Source organism: Scyliorhinus canicula, chromosome 10, assembly GCF_902713615.1.
Source record: "Scyliorhinus canicula chromosome 10, sScyCan1.1, whole genome shotgun sequence".
Classification (NCBI taxonomy): domain Eukaryota; kingdom Metazoa; phylum Chordata; class Chondrichthyes; order Carcharhiniformes; family Scyliorhinidae; genus Scyliorhinus; species Scyliorhinus canicula.
In genome coordinates, this window is record NC_052155.1 from 52,596,943 (window position 1) to 52,615,497 (window position 18,555).

Genomic DNA, 18,555 nt, shown 5'->3' on the forward strand with positions numbered 1-18,555 from the left:
GATAACGGGGAGCCAATGGATGTGGTATATCTGGATTTCCAGAAAACTTTTGACAAGGTGCCACACAAGATAAAGATGCATGGCATTAAGGGTAAAGTAGTAGCATGGATAGAGGATTGGTTAATTAATAGAAAGCAAAGAGTGGGGATTAATGAGTGTTTCTCTGGTTGGCAATCAGTAGCTAGTGGTGTCCCTCAGGGATCAGTGTTGGGCCCACAATTTTTCACAATTTACATAGATGATTTGGAGTTGGGGACCAAGTGCAATGTGTCCACGTTTGCAGACGACATTAAGATGAGTGGCAAAGCAAAAAGTGCAAAGGATACCGGAAGTCTGCAGAGGGATTTGGATAGGTTAAGTGAATGGGCTAGGGTCTAGCAGATGGAATACAATGTTGACCAATGTGAGGTTATCCATTTTGGTAGGAATAACAGCAAACGGGATTATTATTGAAATGATAAAATATTAAAACATGCTGCTGTGCAGCGAGACCTGGGTGTGCTAGTGCATGAGTCGCAAAAAGTTAGTTTTACAGGTGCAACAGGTGATTAAGAAGGCAAATGGAATTTTGTCCTTCATTGCTAGAGGGATGGAGTTTAAGACTAGGGAGGTTATGCTGCAATTGTATAAGGTGTTAGTGAGGCCACACCTGGTGTATTATGTTCAGTTTTGGTCTCCTTACCTGAGAAAGGATGTACTGGCGCTGGAGGGTGTGCAGAGGAGATTCACTAGGTTAATCCCAGAGCTGAAGGGGTTGGATTACGAGGAGAAGTTGAATAGACTGGGACTGTACTCGTTGGAATTTAGAAGGACGAGGGGGGAATTTTAAAGAAATATATAAAATTATGAAGGGAATAGATAGGATAGATACGGGCAGGTTGTTTCCACTGGCGGGTGAAAGCAGAACTAGGGGGCATAGCCTCAAAATAAGGAGAAGTAGATTTAGGACGGAGTTTAGGAGGAACTTCTTCACCCAAAGGGTTGTGAATCTATGGAATTCCTTGCCCAGTGACGCAGTAGAGGCTCCTTCATTAAATGTTTTTAAGGTGAAGATAAATCGTTTTTTGAAGAATAAAGGGATTAAGGGTTATGGTGTTCGGGCCAGAAAGTGGAGCTGAGTCCACAAACGATCGGCCATGATCTCATTGACTGGCGGAGCAGGCTTGAGGGGCCAGATGGCCTACTCCTGCTCCTAGTTCTTATGTTCTTATGTCCTGTACACAAGTAGGGCAAATTCAGCATGACCAATTATTGCCCCATCAGTCTACTCAATCATAAGTAAAGTGATGGGAAGGGGCCATGAACAGTGCTGTCAAGTGGCACTTGTTTAGCAATAGCCAGCTCACACCATGCTCAATTTGGGATTGCCAGGGTCACTCTGTTCCTGACCTCCATTATATCCTTGGTTTAAACATAGACAAAAGAGCTGAATTCGAGGTGAGGTGAAAGTGACTGACCTTAACAAAAGGGCAGCATTTGATGGGAGAACCCTCCACTGGTTGTAGTCATACCTGGCACAAAACAAGATGGTTGGAGTTGAATCATCTTGGTTCCAGGACATCACTGCAAGAGTTCCTCCGGATAGTGTCGAAGATCCAAATATCTTCAGCTGCTTTACCAGTGACTTTCCTTCCATCGTAACGTCAAAATTGGGGATGTTCAGTGATGATTGTACAGACAATGTTCAGCTCCATTCGCGGCGACACAGATATTGAAGCAGTCCATGTCCAAATGCAGCATGACCTGGACAATGTACACACTTGGGCAGGGAGGTGGCACCTAAAATTTTGCCGCACATGTGTCAGGCAATGACCATCTCCAAAAAGAGCGAATGTAACACTCAGCCCTTGATATTCAATGCCTTAGGGGATCAGGGAGGTGAGCGGGTGGTGAAGATCAAGGAGAAATGGGAAGTAGAGTTGGGAGGGGAGATCAATTGTGGAGTATAGAGTGAAGCACTGTGTAGGGTAAATGGGAACCACCTCCTGTGCAAGGATGAGCCTGATGCAGTTTAAGGTGGTGCATATGACTTGGGCGAGAATGGGTGGGTTCTTTCAAGGGGTAGCAGATGAGTGTGAGGTGTGGGCAGGGGCCAGCGAATCACGTGCACGTGTTTTGAGGTTGCGAAAATTGGGAGGATTCTGGGCGGGAGTGTTTGTGGTCTTAGCCAAGATAGTGGAGGAGGAGGTGGACCTGGACCCTTTGGTGGCGATATTTGTGGTTTCAGAGAAGCGGGAGCTCATGGAGAGGAGAAAGGCCAATGTCTTGGCCTTTGCCTCTCTGATTGCACGGTGGCGAATTTTGCTGGAGTGGCGGTCGGCATCGCCACCAGGATAGCAGCTTGGGTGACCCATACGACTTCCTGCAATTAGAGAAGATAATGTATGAGTTAATGGATCTTCGGGGGGGGGTTTGAGGAAATGTGCGGGATGTTTCTGACCGTGTTTGAGGGGCTGTTCATCGCGGGGGAGGGGGTTTGAAAAATAAAAATCTGTAGGGACTGTATAGTTGATTGTTGGGAAGTACGTTTCCCGGGGTGTTTATTCGCTGTAACCTGTTTTTATACATGTTTGTAATAAAGTACATTGGGGAAAAAAAAGATATTCAGTGCCTGAATCCCCACTTTCAAAATCCTTGGGGTTACCATTGCCCAGAAACTGAACTGGACTAGCCATGTAAATACTGTAGCTACCAAGAACAAGTCAGAAGCTAGGAATCCTGCAGCAAGTAATTCCCCTCCTGACTCCCTGTCTACCATCTATAAAGCACAATTGAAGTGTAATGGAATACTCCCTGCTTTCCTCCAACAACACAAGAAGCTTGACACCATCCAGGACAAAACAGTCCACTTGATTGGCATCACATTCATTCCCTCCACCACTGACTAACAGTGGCAGCAGTGTGTACCATCTACAAAATGCACTGCAGTACCTCATCATGGCTCCTTCGGCAGCACCTTTCCAACCTATGACCGCTATCATTTAGAAGGGCAAGGGCAGCAGACACATGGGAACACCACCACTCCGCATCCTGATTTGGAACAATATATCCGTTCCTTTACTGTCACTGGGTTAAAATTTTGGAACTCTCTGCAACAGTTCAAGATGGTGGCTCACTGCCACTTCTCCAGGGTAATTTAGGATAGACAATAATTGCTGGCTTAGCCAGCGACACCATAAATTAATATTGGGCTGTTTTAGCTCAGTGGGCTAGACAGCTGGTTTGTAATGCACAACAAGGCTAGCAGCGCAGATTCAATTCCCGTACCAGCTGAGAATTCTGAATTCTCCCTCTGTGTACCCGAACAGGCGCCGGAATGTGGCGACTAGGAGCTTTTCACAGTAACTTCATTGCAGTGTTAATGTAAGCCAACTTGTGACAATAAAAGATATTACTATTATTATTATTAAAACCAATCCCATTTTGCTTCCTATAGTGATGCTCCTATTTCTAAAGAGGTCTGCCATTTTTGTTAAAGTTTGTCTTGCAAGTGGCCTGTGATTCCTGTTGATTTGATCACTAGGGGCAGCACGGTGGTGCAGTGGTTAGCACTGCTGCCTCATGGCACCACGTTCTGGGTTTGATCCCGGCCCCGGGGTAATGTCTGTTTGGAGTTTGCATATTCTTCCCGCGTCTGCATGGATCATATCCCCACAACCCGCCGATATGCTGGGGAAGTGATTGGCTATGCTAAATTGTCCCTTAACTGGGAAAAAAAATAATGATTTGATCACTTTTCCCATTAAATACCATTGACTCTAAAGAACATAAAATAGTTCAGAAGTTATGAAACTTTTTGAAAACTGGCAATTGCAGAATAGTAACCTGTTATTTAAAAAAGATCAAGAAACCCTCAACAAAAAATGAATTTGACTTATTCAGCTGCCAAAATTAGTGACAGTGATGATTCTTCATGAGTTAATCATTCCAGTCCCACTTGCTAGTTGTAACACACTGATCCAACCCTCTTCTTCAAGAATACAGCCATGGAATTGTTAGAAGGGCTGTGCACAGTTGTTAACTGCTCCATAGGATAATCTGACTTAAACGTAGCACTTTCCAGAAGCAGTAATAATCTTGTGTATTGTTTTTTCTTCCTTTGCTCTAGACAGGCAGTTGGTTGTGTGATTTATTTTGAACTCTGGTGTTTAGAGTATTATGAATCATGCCATTCATGTTGTGTAATATCTGACTCTGCTGTGTGTGAAATTCTGTAGGTTCTGGAGCAAGTGAGCAGGGGCCAGGGGATGTGCCCAATGGGGAGCATGGTGTCGGAAAAGCTGATGACACAGGTAAGGTTGCATCAGGTGCTTTCTTTATCCCTACTCCCTGCAGACAATAGCTGTGATTATTTTATTTTGGATGTAATTTTCTCTGCGTAGATAAGGAACTTGTGTTTTAATGATACAAGAATTCCTTTTTCTACCCATTTTCTCCAGAGGGTTTTGATTCTCATTAGGATAAGATACAGCAGGAGCCGCACCCTCTCCCAATTGGCCATTCTTAATGTGTACCTAAGTAATGAATGATTGTTTGTTTCACCTTCTGGTTATCATAGCTGAGTGTGCTAGTCGTCACCTGTTTCTGTAGCTGCAGTTCCAGCTAAGGTTTCATTGTAAATGTTTGGCCTTAAGAACCATCATTATTTTTTTTGCTTTCTCTAACCGAAGAGTTTTGTGGCTGTTTTGCAGCGATCGTACTGTTACATTGATGAGTTCTTACAATTCAGCATAGATTGGTGATCAAACCTGGTAATTTCCTAATCGGTATATCTGCATGATAATGCTTTAATCAGTAGAACAATTGAATATGTTCACGGTTATTCTTTGAAAGTGTGCCAAAAGAACGACTTTACAGAGCAGATTAAAACTTTTTGGGGGGAGGTTAGGATGGGAGAGAAACTGCCTCTCAATCCCCTTTTAGATGATTGCAAAAATGATTTGCACGATGTTCTTGCTGTAGTCGGAGTGCAGCAAAGGTTTTCCAGACTGATTCCAGGGATGGCAGGACTGATGTACAAGGAGAGATTAAATCTAGATGCAGGAAGGATGTTCCCGATGGTGGGTGCGTCCATAACCTGGGGTCGCAGTCTGAGGATACGGGGTAGACTATCTAGGACTGCGATGAGGAGAAATTTCTTCACCCAGAGAGTGGTGAGCCTGTGGAATTTGTTATCACAGGAAGTAGTTGAGCCCAAAACATTGTATAGTTTCAAGAAGCAGTTAGATATAGCATTTAGGGCGAAGGGGATCAACAAAATGGGGGAAAGTGGGATTAGGCTATCAAGTTGGAGGATCAGCCATGATCATAATGAATGGCAGAGCAGACTTGAAGGTCCTCCTATTTTTTCTGCGTTCTTTTTCAATGTTTCAAATCCGGGGCTTCATCATGGGACAAATGGGGGGTGTGGGGGACGTGCAGGATCAGTATCGAACTTGATGACTAATAATCACTGAGAGTGACTATTAATGATCATAGTGAATGGTGGAGCAATTTGAAGGTCCGAATGGCTGCCCCCTGCTTCTATTTTCTAGGAAAAAGGACAGGGACTGGAAGCACCGTTGGATCTGGAGCAGGTCGTGGAATGCATCAACTCCATGCAATCCAGAAGGCACCAGGACCTGATGGGTTCATTGTCGAGGGGGGGCACCGCTGCCCACACTGGCATACACCTCGATCTCACTGATCCCAAAGAAAGTCAAGACCCGGCCAAGTGTGGGTCATACAGACCCATGTCACTCCTAAACACCGACTAAGGCAGCACAGTAGTTAGCATTGTTGCTTCACAGCGTCAGGGTCCCGGGTTCGATACCCACTTGGGTCACTGTTTGTGCGGAGTCTGCACGTTCTCCGTGTCTGCGTGGGTTTCCTGTGAGTGTCTGGTTTCCTCCGAAAAGTCCCAAAAGATGTGCTGTTGGGTGAATTGGACATTCTGAATTCTCCCTCTGTGTACCTGAACAGGCGTCGGTGTGTGGCGACTAGGGGATTTTCACAGTAACTTCATTGCAGTGTTAATCTAAGCCTACTTGTGACAACAATAAAGATTATTATTATTATTATTATTGTAAAGTTGTGTAAAGAAGTTCTGGCAAGTCGACTGAAGAGTTGCTTGCCAGAAGTGATCGCGGAAGATCAGACCGGATTTGTCAAGGGCAGACAGCTGACTGTGAACATTACACGCTGAACATGGTCACGACCCCACCTGGGGAAGAGACCCAGAAGTGATCATCTCCCTGGACGCAGAGAAGACCGTAGCCGGGTGGTGTGGAAGTGCCTCATTGAGGTACTGAAACGGTTTGGGTTTAGGCCAGTGTTTACCTCGTGGATGAAACTGTTGTACAATGCTCCCATGGGGAGCGTACAGTCCAACGCTACCAGCTCAGATTATTTCTGGCTGTACAGAGGTACGAGGCAGGGATGCCTGTTGTCTCTGCTGCTGTTCGCTCTGGCAATTGAGCCACTGGCTATCTAGTTTAGATCAGTGAGGGGTGGAGAGGCATGCAGAGTGGAGGCAGGGAGCAGAGTCTCTCTCTATGCAGATGACCTGATGCTCTATGTCTGGAACCCCCTAACCAGCATGGGTAAGATGATGGGACTCCTGATGGAGCCTTCTCTGGATACAAACTTGACCTAAGCAAGAGCAAAATCTTTCTGGTGAACCCACAGGGGGGGAGAAGCAGAGCTGGGAACGCTGCTATTCAAACTGGCCCAAAACAAGTTCAGATACCTCGGGATCCAGATAGCCCACAACTGGAAAGTCTAGCCTGGTGGTGGAGGAGGTGATAGAGGACCTATGGAGGTGGGACTCACTCCCGCTCTCCCTGGCGGCGAGAGTGCAGACAATAAAAAATTAAAGTACTGCCAATGGTCCTTTTCATAGTTAAATCACTCCTGATCATCTTCCCCAAATCCTTCTTTGCTAAAGTAGAGAAATTAATCTCTACCTTTGTGTGGGCAGGAGAGAACCCCAGCGTCTTCAGGGGGGGGGGGGGGGGCTCTGATTAGCATTGCCAAACCTTTGTTCTACTACTGGGCACCAAATGTAGAAAGGGTGTTTGGGGGGGGGGGGGAAATGGGTACAGATGGAAGAGCCCTCCTGTACTGAGATGTCTCTGCAGGCCCTGACCACTGCCCCACTCCCATTTCCCCCAGCCAAGTACTCTACGAGCCCGGTGGTGGTTATCACACTAAGAGCATGGAACCAACTTAGACAGCACTTTAAGCTAAAAGAAGTCAGTCAGCCCTTACCTCCAAAAACCGCCATTCATCCTGGCCAAAATGGACGCTATGTTTAAAACCTGGATAATGGACGCTACGTACATACCCGGATAAGGGAGGAAGGGGTGTTGAGAGTCAGAGGTTTGTATGTAGACGGTAGAGTGGCAACCCTGGGGGAACTAACTGAGAAGCTCCAGCTCCCGAAAGGGAACAAGCTCTGGTAAGCGGGAAGACACCCACCGAAATGTGGTTGACTCTTAAATACTCTATGAAATGAAAAGCAAACCACTCCGTTCAAGAGCAATTAGGGATGGGCAATAAATGCTGGTCCAGCCAGTGCTCACATCCCCTGAATGAATAAACCCAAAAAAGTGATTTTTGTCATTCCCACATGGTATGCCGTCTTCCTGGTGCCCAGGTAAAGGATATCATTGAGAGGGTGGAGAATAGTCTGCAGTGAGTGGAATTTGCAGAAGTTGTGCACATTTTGATACAACAACATAAAGAAGGCAAGTATTGAGGTTCTATAATAAGAATTTAAGGAGCTAGGGAGAAAGTTTTAAAAGGTCAGACTTCCAAGGTAGTAATGTCTGGATTACATGTACAGAAGAATAGGAAGATGGGGAGGATCAATGTGTGGCTTGGGGTATGGTGCAGGAGGGAAGGAGGAAACTGCTTGCCTACTAGGGCGGTGGTAGTGGAGACAATCAAGGATTTTAAAAGGAAATTGGAAAGACACTTGAGGGAGATGGGATTTACTGGATTTCTCTTCAGTAAGCTAGCATGGATTCATTAGACCAAATAGTCTCCTTCTGTGAAGTAATGACTGACGCATCATGATCAAAAAATAGTTGTCCTCTTTTAGAATCCAATTAATCCAGTCTATGGAGTTTAATTGCTGCCTCCAGATCTAAACTGTGCTCATATTCGAGTATTGCAATAAATTAATTAATGTGTTCAAAATTTATCATTTTCTGGCTCCTAGTTTGAATTTGCCCTAATTTAGAGAAGAGAAATACTCACCAACCAATCACTTGCTTTCCTGTTTAATTTTTCTTCTTCCTGTACTGCGCTGTAATGTTCTGGTTCTAATTCTAATTCTAAAATGTAGTCTGTCTTGTCCTGCTCTCTGCTGGTCTCGGGGTCCCTTTGCGTCTGCTCTTTATCTCCCTATCGATCTTTCTCTGCCTTCACTCTGAGCAATGAAGACCAATGTGCCAGAATTTTTCCTTTCTCTCTTATGCCTGGCAGTACTTGAGACAACCTTATTTTTACCCCATTGCTCTTACACCCAGTAAATTTGTTTTGTAACAAAGATCCTTTATGGATAGATCTTTAACCTGACTATCAGGTTGATCAGCTGGATACACTGTTTTTTGTTGGGGGGGGGGGGGGGGGGGAAAGAGAGAAAAGAGAGGAGGAGGGAGGGAGCGCTACCACCACCACCCTGCTGAAATATGTGAAATGTGCACCCTGTTGAATGTAAATTCAGTATTCAGGGATTGGAACTCTCTTCTTTGCTCCCCATTGTGATGCCAGAGTTACGCAAGTCCCAGATTTTCTTTCTATTTAAAAAAAGGAAGATGAGACAGTGGAATGATTACTGGAACACTCCACCGTGACAAACAGATTGGGCGGATGGGAGTCAAACGTACAGCATTTGTGAGCAGGAAGTATTTGCTACATGGCTGCATTATGAGGTTTAGTAAATTGTACTGAGTTTATTGTACTGCGTGCTGTTTTCTCCATGAATCACACATTGGCAGTGTCTCTGGTACAAAGTGGGACTGGAGTATTCATTTCATCCTCGGTTTGAAATCTTGTATGCTCCGATGAGGGGAATGATCGGTAACAATGCAATTATTTTTTCTCTCTATGCTTGATGCTAATGGTGACTATTTCAGATTTATCGCAACCGTAGAATACATCACGTTCATGTAACTTCATTCAATTCTATGATGCATTATTAGTGAAGGTGTGGGCAGAACAATTAAATAAATATATTTTTCTTATTTATTATCTGGTGTAAGTAGTAGTACCACCCCCCCCCCCCCCCCCCCCCCGAACGAACCACTGTTCCTCTGACAATGAGGACTAAGAACCAACTCGCCCACCCGCCACAGCTGATGGTGATGAAATGAATGGCCACCTCAGATAGAACCCTTCTACTGACCCCCTGATGGTGTACTTGACCCTTTCTAAATATAGACATTTCTCCCAACCTGATCGAATCACTGAGCGGAGCAACAGATCTCCATCCCAGCAGAACTCTCCTCCGGACTATCAGCGATGCAAAGGCAAGAACATCCTCCTTCACCTCCATCCCCAACCCTGGTGAGTCTGATATCCTGAAAATGGCCACCAAAAGACAAGGCTCCAGATGAATGTTAAGAACCGCTGACATGATAAAGGAGACCCAACAGCTTCCCATCTTGGGACCTAACCAAAACATGTGGGTGTGATTAGCAGGACCCAAAGAACACCGCTCACACCTGTCTTCTACTCCTGAAAAGAAACCACTCAACCTAGCTTTAGGTTGGGTGAGTCCTATGTATTACCTTGAGCTGAATTAGATGTGCACAGGAGAACGTGGAGTTCATCCTATGAAGGGCCTCATACCACATGTCTTTGTCTAAAATAGGTCCCAGTTCTCCCTCTCATTTTACCTGTACATCACCTCCGTTGTCTAGATTTGCCCATAGATGGAAATGCAAGGCCCTGCAAGCGATAGGATCCCATTTGTCAAGGAGGTTTTGGAGCTGAGGGGAATGTGGGAAAAGCCTGTCAAACAAAATCACACACCTGGAGGTAACAGTTTGTCCCCGGGAGTTGAAACCTTGTCGATAATACCTGCAAACTAGCAAACCGTCCCTTCCTAAAGAGATCCCGAAAACTCCCAAGGCTCTTCTCACATGATCTCAACGTTGCGTCTAAACTTGTTTGAGCAAATAATGTGGCTGTCACAGATAGAAGATAACAAGGACATGAATCCCAATTTGTACTGCTGCCTAAATTTCCACTAAATTTGTAAGAGTGGACACCACCACCGGATTCGAGGAGAACCTCATCGGAGAGAATGGAAGTGGGGCCGTTGCCAAATCCCTTCAATTAAAGCCACTACAGGAGCTTGCCTCCATCTGTCCCCACATGGGGCCAATACCTTCTCGATGTTGGCTGCCAATAATAATCTAGGTAAATCCAGACCACGCCCCCCCCATCCCCGTTTCCTCTAAAGGAAAGCTCTGCAGAGTTTTGGGGGTTTTACCTGGCCAATTGAGGCCACAAACTTATGAATCTTGGTAAAAGGGATTTTTGGTGGGGGGGGGGGGGTTGATGGCAGCAAAGGGATGGACTGGCCAGGCTCATTGGGCAGGGCCCGGAGTTGTGACGATGGTGGATAAAGGGGGGGGGGGGGCTGTTGAAAGTTCAGAATAATAACGTGGTATGTGAGGAGTTTGGGGGAGAGCCAGTGAAGCGATCGAGGGTGTTTGTGCATCTAAGAAGCTTCAAAGGCTGATGTTGTCATGTTACAAAAACACACCTGAAGGTGAAGGACCAAGCGAGGCTATTATTGGGCGGCGAACACTGAAAAGGTGAGGAGTTGGGCGGGGGGTGGTTAGGGTGGAGGTGGTCTGTGTAAGGAGTTGGGGCGGGAGGGGCGAGAGGAGCCCCTCTGGCGCGCTCGCCCCTCTGGCGCGCTCGCCCCTCTGGCGCGCTCGCCCCTCTGGCGCGCTCGCCCCGCTCGCCCGCTCGCCCCGCTGGCGCGCTCGCCCCGCTCGCCCCGCTGGTGCGCTCGCCCCGCTCGCCCCTCTGGCGCGCTCGCCCCTCTGGCGCGCTCGCCCCTCTGGCGCGCTCGCCCCTCTGGCGCGCTCGCCCCGCTGGCGCGCTCGCCCCGCTGGCGCGCTCGCCCCTCTCGCCCCTCTGGCGCGCTCGCCCCTCTCGCCCCTCTGGCGCGCTCGCCCCTCTCGCCCCTCTGGCGCGCTCCGCCCCTCTCGCCCCTCTGGTGCGCTCCGCCCCTCTGGCGCGCTCCGCCCCTCTCGCCCCTCTGGCGCGCATCCGCCCCTCTCGCCCCTCTGGGCGCATCCGCCCCTCTCGCCCCTCTGGCGCGCTCCCGCCCCTCTCGCCCCTCTGGCGCGCATCCGCCCCTCTCGCCCCTCCTGGCGCGCTCCGCCCCTCTCGCCCCTCTGGCGCGCTCCGCCCCTCTCGCCCCTCTGGCGCGCTCCGCCCCTCTCGCCCCTCGGCGCGCGTCCGCCACCTCTCGCCCCTCTGGCGCGCTCCGCCCCTCCTCGCCCCTCTGGCGCGCTCCGCCCCTCTCGCCCCTCTGGCGCGCGCCGCCCCTCTCGCCCCTCTGGCGCGCTCCGCCCCTCTCGCCCCTCTGGCGCGCTTCCGCCCCTCTCCCCCCTCTGCGCGCTCCGCCCCTCTCGCCCCTCTGCGCGCTCCGCCCCTCTCGCCCCTCTGGCGCGCTCCGCCCCTCTCGCCCCTCTGGCGCGCTCCGCCCCTCTCGCCCCTCTGGCGGCGCTCCGCCCCTCTCGCCCCTCTGGCGCGCTCCGCCCCTCTCGCCCCTCTGGCGCGCTCCGCCCCTCTCGCCCCTCTGGCGCGCTCCGCCCCTCTCGCCCCTCTGGCGCGCTCCGCCCCTCTCGCCCCTCTGGCGCGCTCCGCCCCTCTGGCGCGCTCCGCCCCTCTCGCCCCTCTGGCGCGCTCCGCCCCTCTCGCCCCTCTGGCGCGCTCCGCCCCTCTCGCCCCTCTGGCGCGCTCCGCCCCTCTGGCGCGCTCCGCCCCTCTCGCCCCTCTGGCGCGCTCCGCCCCTCTCGCCCCTCTGGCGCGCTCCGCCCCCTCGCCCCTCTGGCGCGCTCCGCCCCTCTGGCGCGCTCCGCCCCTCTCGCCCCTCTGGCGCGCTCCGCCCCTCTCGCCCCTCTGGCGCGCTCCGCCCCTCTCGCCCCTCTGGCGCGCTCCGCCCCTCTCGCCCCTCTGCGCGCTCCGCCCCTCTCGCCCCTCTGGCGCGCTCCGCCCCTCTCGCCCCTCTGGCGCGCTCCGCCCCTCTCGCCCCTCTGGCGCGCTCCGCCCCTCTCGCCCCTCTGGCGCGCTCCGCCCCTCTCGCCCCCTCACGCGCGCCCGCCCCTCTCGCCCCTCTGGCGAGCTCCGCCCTCTCGCCCCTCTGGCGCGCTTACGCCCCTCTCGCCCCTCTGGCGCGCTCCGCCCCTCTCGCCCCTCTGGCGCGCTCCGCCCCTCTCTGCCCTCTGGCGCGCTCACGCCCTCTCGCCCCTCTGGCGCTCTCCCTCTCGCCCTCTGGCGCTCTCCCTCTCGCCCTCTGGCGCTCTCCCTCTCGCCCTCTGGCGCTCTCCCTCTCGCCCTCTGGCGCTCTCCCTCTCGCCCTCTGGCGCGCTCCGCCCCTCTCGCCCTCTGGCGCGCTCCCTCTCGCCCTCTGGCGCGCTCCGCGCCTCCGCCCCTCTCGCCTCCGCCCCTCTCGCCCCTCTCGCCTCCGCCCCTCTCGCCCCTCTGGCGCCTCAGCTCCCCTCTCGCCCCTCTGGCGCGCTCCGCCCCTCTCGCCCCTCTGGCTCGCTCCGCCCCTCTCGCCCCTCTGGCGCGCTCCGCCCCTCTCGCCCCTCTGGCGCGCTCCGCCCCTCTCGCCCCTCTGGCGCGCTCCGCCCCTCTCGCCTCCGCCCCTCTCGCCTCCGCCCCTCTCGCCCCTCTGGCGCGCTACCGCCCCTCTCGCCCCTCTGGCGCGCTCCGCCCCTCTCGCCCCTCTGGCGCGCTCCGCCCCTCTCGCCCCTCTGGCGCGCTCCGCCCCTCTCGCCCCTCTGGCGCGCTCCGCCCCTCTCGCCCCTCTGGCGCGCTCCGCACGCCCTCTCGTCCCCTCTGGCGCGCTCCGCCCCTCTCGCCCCTCTGGCGCGCTCCGCCCCTCTCGCCCCTCTGGCGCGCTCCGCCCCTCTCGCCCCTCTGGCGCGCTCCGCCCCTCTCGCCCCTCTGGCGCGCTCCGCCCCTCTCGCCCTCTGGCGCGCTCCGCCCCTCTCGCCCCTCTGGCGCGCTCCGCCCCTCTCGCCCCTCTGGCGCGCTCCGCCCCTCCCTCTCTTTCCCCCCCCCCCCCCTCTGGCGCGCTTGCCTCTCTCTCCCCTCTGGCGCGCTCGCCCCTCTCGCCCCTCTGGCGCTCTCCGCCCTCCCTCTCTCTTCCCCCCCCACTCCTCTGGCGCGCGCGCGCGCCCTCTTCCCCTCACATCTGGCACAAGCGCCCCCCCGCCTCTCCTCTGGCCCAAGCGCGCCCTCCCCGCACCTCCCTGCCTCTCCTCTGGCACAAGCGCGTCCTCTCCCCCTCTCCTCTGGCGCACGTGCGTCCTCTCCCCCTCTCCTCTGGCGCGCGCGCGCCCTCTCCCCCCTCCCCCCTCTCCTCTGGCGCGCGCGTCCTCTCCCCCTCTCCTCTGGCGCGCGCGCGCGTCCTCTCCTCCTCTCCTCTGGCGCGCGCGCGCGTCCTCTCCTCCTCTCCTCTGGCGAGCGCACGCATCCTCTCCTCCTCTCCTCTGGCGTGCGCGCGCCCCCTCTCCCCCCCTCCTCTGGCGCGCGCGCCCCCTCTCCCCCTCTTCCCTTCTCTGGTGCGGGCGCCCCCTCTCTGGCGCGCGCGCGCCCTCTCCCCCTCTCTGGCGCGCGCGCCCCCTCTCCCCCTCTCTGGCGCGCGCGCGCCTTCTCCCCCTCTCCTCTGGCGCGCGCGCCCCCTCTCCCCCTCTCTGGCGCGCGCGCCCCCTCTCCCCCTCTCTGGCGCGCGCGCCCCCTCTCCCCCTCTCCCCCTCTCCTCTGGCGCGCGCGCGCCCCCTCTCCCCCTCTCTCCTCTGGCGCACGCGCCCCCTCTTCCCCCTTCTCTCCCCCTCTCGCCTCTGGCGCACGCGCCCCCTCTCCCCCCTTCTCTCCCCCTCTCTCCTCTGGCGCACGCGCCCCCTCTCCCCCCTTCTCTCCCCCTCTCTCCTCTGGCGCACGCGCCCCCTCTCCCCCCTTCTCTCCCCCTCTCTCCTCTGGCGCACGCACGCCCTCTCCCCCCTTCTCTCCCCCTCTCTCCTCTGGCGCACGCACGCCCTCTTCCCCCTTCTCTCCCCCTCTCTCCTCTGGCGCACGCGCGCCCTCTTCCCCCCCCTCTCCTCTGGCGCACGCGCGCCCTCTTCCCCCCCCTCTCCTCTGGCGCACGCGCACCCTCTTCCCTCCCCCTCTCCTCTGGCGCACGGCGCCCTCCCCCTCTCCTCTGGCGCACGCGCACCCTCTCCCCCTCTCCTCTGGCGCATGCGCGCTCTCTCCCCCTCGGTTGGTCGCGCGCGCCATGAAATGTCTTCCATCCTGCAGACCTGCCTGAGCCAACCAAGCCACCTCTTATTTGATGAGGAACTCTGACTGTGTGAAGACTTCAGGATTTGTTATTTTGTTATGCCAGGCACTACCCATAATGTGTTGCAAACTGCAAAGGTGGAAATTGGTGAGCTGCATAAATTGCTGTGAGTCATCCACATTTGCCAGCCATGCAAAAGTGGTGAGAACAGGCCCTTTAAATCATCAGCTTGGTCCTAAGAGTCCGCTTGATATTCAGTGTGTATTTTGGAGTTGGCCTCATAAGGTCACTGCTTTCCCTACGCATGCATTGAGGTCTGCATAAAGAGACAGATTCTCACTGTGAATCCAAGGTAGCAGAATTTGCCTACCATTTCCAGTGGCTATTGTTTAGAGTGATCGGGGTGGCAATGTAAGATCCTGTACCATGAGCATCATTTTCTTGTTGTATTCAAGACACAGCTATGGGAGAGAGATCCCATTAGTCTTTGTAGCTGAGTTTCTGTGGATTATTGCACAGCCTCATCAGCATAAAGGAGTTCTGTGATCAGGAGGCAATGTGTTTTTGTCTTGCTTTCAGATGTAGAACTTGCTGTCAGCTCCCCCCCACAACCTTTTCTCTCGCCTCCAGTCCCGCTGCCTTTTTTAAAAAATAAATAAAATAATTTACAGAATGTGGGCATCACTGGCTGTGGATCTGGAATTGCATATAGGCCAGACCTGGTAAGGATGACAGATTTCCTACCCTAAAGGGCATTTGTGACCATTCCAGCCAGCCCCCTGCCTCTTGGGTGGATGAAGCAGGTTACTGGGGTGTAGCTTTGCCCTCATATGTTTGAGTTAGAGGGGCTATGTTGTGGTAAACCTATTCTATTTACACATCTGCTTTGAATTATCACCAGAATGTGCTATGGACAATGGTTGGAGTCAGGACAGCAATGCAGCTACTAATAACAATTGGCAGTCGCTGTAACAAGACAAAGTGCCCAGTTTGGCACACTAGCACTTGTAATCTGTTTCTCCTATAGACATTTAAATTTTTAAAAAATGTTGAAGTGTCCAATTTTTTTCCAATGAAGGGCCAATTTAGCATAGCCAAGTCACCTATTTGGCTTGTAGGGTGAGACCCAAGCAAACACGATAGACATTTAAATTTTAATGGTTTTACTTGTGTCTGACTTTTGGAAAACAGGACTTACCTATTAATTAATGTAATGTAAGTTCAAAGCAGGAGGGTTGATGTATGCCACCTTCCCACCACATGTTCTAAACTAATACAGAAAAATGTTGATCTGTTGGTTCTCCTTCCCCTATATTATCTTAGTAAAGTTGCTACTTCTATTTTTTTTATAAATGTTTTTTATTGAGTTTTCATGTTTTATATATGACAAGTTACAAATTATTAGAGAGAAAAAAAGAAAACACAAAAATTTAACATGTATATTTACAGGTAAGCATCTTTATAACAACAATTGTGGCCGCCCCCGTTAGCCGGCATACATATTTTACATTCCCCAATATGGCCGAGGCACATGTTTATAGGCATTTATTTATAGTTTGGTTTTGGGCCTTAGCTTGCCATCAAACCCCCATAACGAACCTGTTAACCCCCCCCCCCCCGGCTACCTTCCCCCGATTCCCGACCATTTTCCCCTGATTCTTGGCCACCCGACTATTCTTCCTCTTGTTCGTTGGCCACAAACAGGTCCCGGAACAGTTGCATGAATGGCTCCCACGTTCTATGGAAGCTGTCGTCTGACCCTTGGATGGCGAGTTTGATTTTCTCCATTTGGAGAGATTCCGAGAGGTCGGACAGCCAGTCTGCAGCTCTGGGTGGTGCTGCTGACCGCCAGCCAAACAGGATTCTACGGCGGGCGATCAGGGAGGCAAAGGCAAGGGCGTCCGCCCATCTCCCCAGGAATAGATCTGGCTGGTCTGAAACCCCGAAGACCGCCACGTTTGGGCATGGCTCCATCCTCATCCCCACCACTTTGGGCATAGCCTCGAAGAAGGCTGTCCAGTACTCCACAAGTCTGGGGCAAGACCAGAACATGTGGGTGTGGTTGGCCGGGCCTCTTTGGCACCGTTCACATCTGTCCTCCACCTCCGGGAAGAACCCACTCATACGGTTTCTTCTTAAGTGGGCTCTATGTACCACTTTTAGTTGCGTCAGGCTGAGCCTTGCGCACGTGGAGGTGGAGTTGACCCTATGCAGTGCTTCGCTCCAGAGTCCCCACCCTATCTCCATCCCCAGGTCGTCCTCCCATTTCCTTCTTGTTGCGTCCAGTACGGTGTTCTTCTTTTAAAAAATAATTTTAATTCAAATTTTCACATTTTCACAAAAAAGAAAACAATAACAGAAAATTCTAAGAACAAAAAGAACAGACCACCGGTAAATACAAAAGAGAAACAGTTAATTAATGCACGTCTTTGGCACCCGGGTTGCTGCTGGCCTTTTGTCTTTACCGTTCTGCTAGGAGATCTAGGAATGGTTGCCATCTCCTGAAAAACCCCTGCACTGACCCCCCTTAGGGCAAATTTCACCCTCTCCAATTTAATAGACCCTGCCATACCATTGACCTAGGCCTCCACGCTTGGGGGCCTCGCATCCTTCCACTGAAGAAGAATCCTCCGCCGGGCTACTAGGGACGCAAAGGCCAGAACACCGGCCTCTTTCGCCTCCTGCACTCCCGGCTCCACTGCAACCCCAAATATTCAGAGTCCCCAGCCTGGATTGACCCTGGATCCTACCACCCTCGATACCGTCCTTGCTACACCCTTCCAAAATTCCCCCAGCGCTGGGCATGCCCAGAACGTGTGGACATGGTTTGCTGGGCTCCCTGAGTACCTAATACACCTGTTCTCGGTCCCAAAAAACCGGCTCATCCTTGTCCCGGTCATATGAGCCCAATGCAGCACCTTAAACTGTATGAGGCTAAGCCTCTCACACGAAGAGGAGGAGTTCACCCTTTCTCGGGCATCCGCCCACGTCCCCTCAATCTCCTCACCGAGCTCCTCCTCCCATTTATCTTTCAGCTCCTCCGCCAAGGCCTCGTCTACCTCCTGCATCACCTGGTACACTTCCGAGATCCTCCCCTCTCCAACCCATACCCCCGAGAGCACCCTGTCCTGAACCCCACGCGGCGGCAGCAGAGGGAACCCCGCCACCTGCCCCTTGACAAACGCCCTTACTTGCATGTACCTAAAGGTGCTCCCTGGGGGGAGCCCAAACTTCCCCTCCAGCTCACCCAGGCTCGCAAACTTCCCGTCTATGAACAGGTCCCCCAGCCTCCTGACACCTGCCCTGTGCCAACTCAGGAACCCGCCATCAATTCTCCCCGGAACAAACAGGTGGTTCCCCCGTATCGGGGACCCCATCGAGGCCCCCACCTCCCCCCTGTGCCGCCTCCATTTCCCTCAAATCTTGAGGGTAGCTGCCACCACCGAGCTCGTGGTATACCTCGTTGGAGGGAATGGCAGCGGCGCAGTTACCAGCGCTTCCAGGCTCGTGCCCACACAGGATGCCATCTCTATCCTCTTCCATGCTGCCCCCTCCCCATCCATTACCCACCTGCGCACCATCGCTGCGTTGGCAGCCCTATAATACCCACAGAGGTTGGGCAACGCTAGCCCCCCCCATCCCTGTCCCGCTCCAAGAACACCCGTCTCACCCTTGGAGTCCCGTGTGCCCACACAAACCCCGTAATGCTCCTGTTAACCCGCCTGAAAAAGGCCTTCGGGATAAGGATGGGGAGGCACTGGAACAGGAACAGAAACCTCGGGAGCACCATCTTCTTGACTGACTGCAGCCTACCCGCCAAAGACAGCGGCAGCATGTCCCACCTCTTTAACTCCTCCTCCATTTGCTCCACCAGCCTTGTGTGGTTTAGCTTATGCAAGGCCCCCCAGCACCTGGCCACCTGAACCCCCAAGTACCTGAAGCTCCTCTCCGCCCTTCTCAGTGGGAGCCTCCCAATCCCCCCCCTCCTGGTCCCCCGGGTGTACCACAAACAGTTCGCTTTTCCCAAAATTAAG

The 18,555-nt window shown here is 53.1% G+C and overlaps 1 protein-coding gene across 11 annotated transcripts in view; it reads left to right on the forward strand.

Moving 5' to 3' along the window:
• Positions 1-18,555, forward strand: part of LOC119972367 (microtubule-associated protein 4-like) — a 516,984-nt gene that overhangs the window by 148,866 nt on the left and 349,563 nt on the right. For all 11 annotated transcript variants that reach the window (XM_038808936.1, XM_038808935.1, XM_038808937.1 and 8 more), the window contains one exon: positions 4,218-4,292. In XM_038808936.1, coding sequence (XP_038664864.1) covers positions 4,218-4,292 — 75 coding nt within the window. The remainder of the gene's footprint in view (positions 1-4,217; positions 4,293-18,555) is intronic.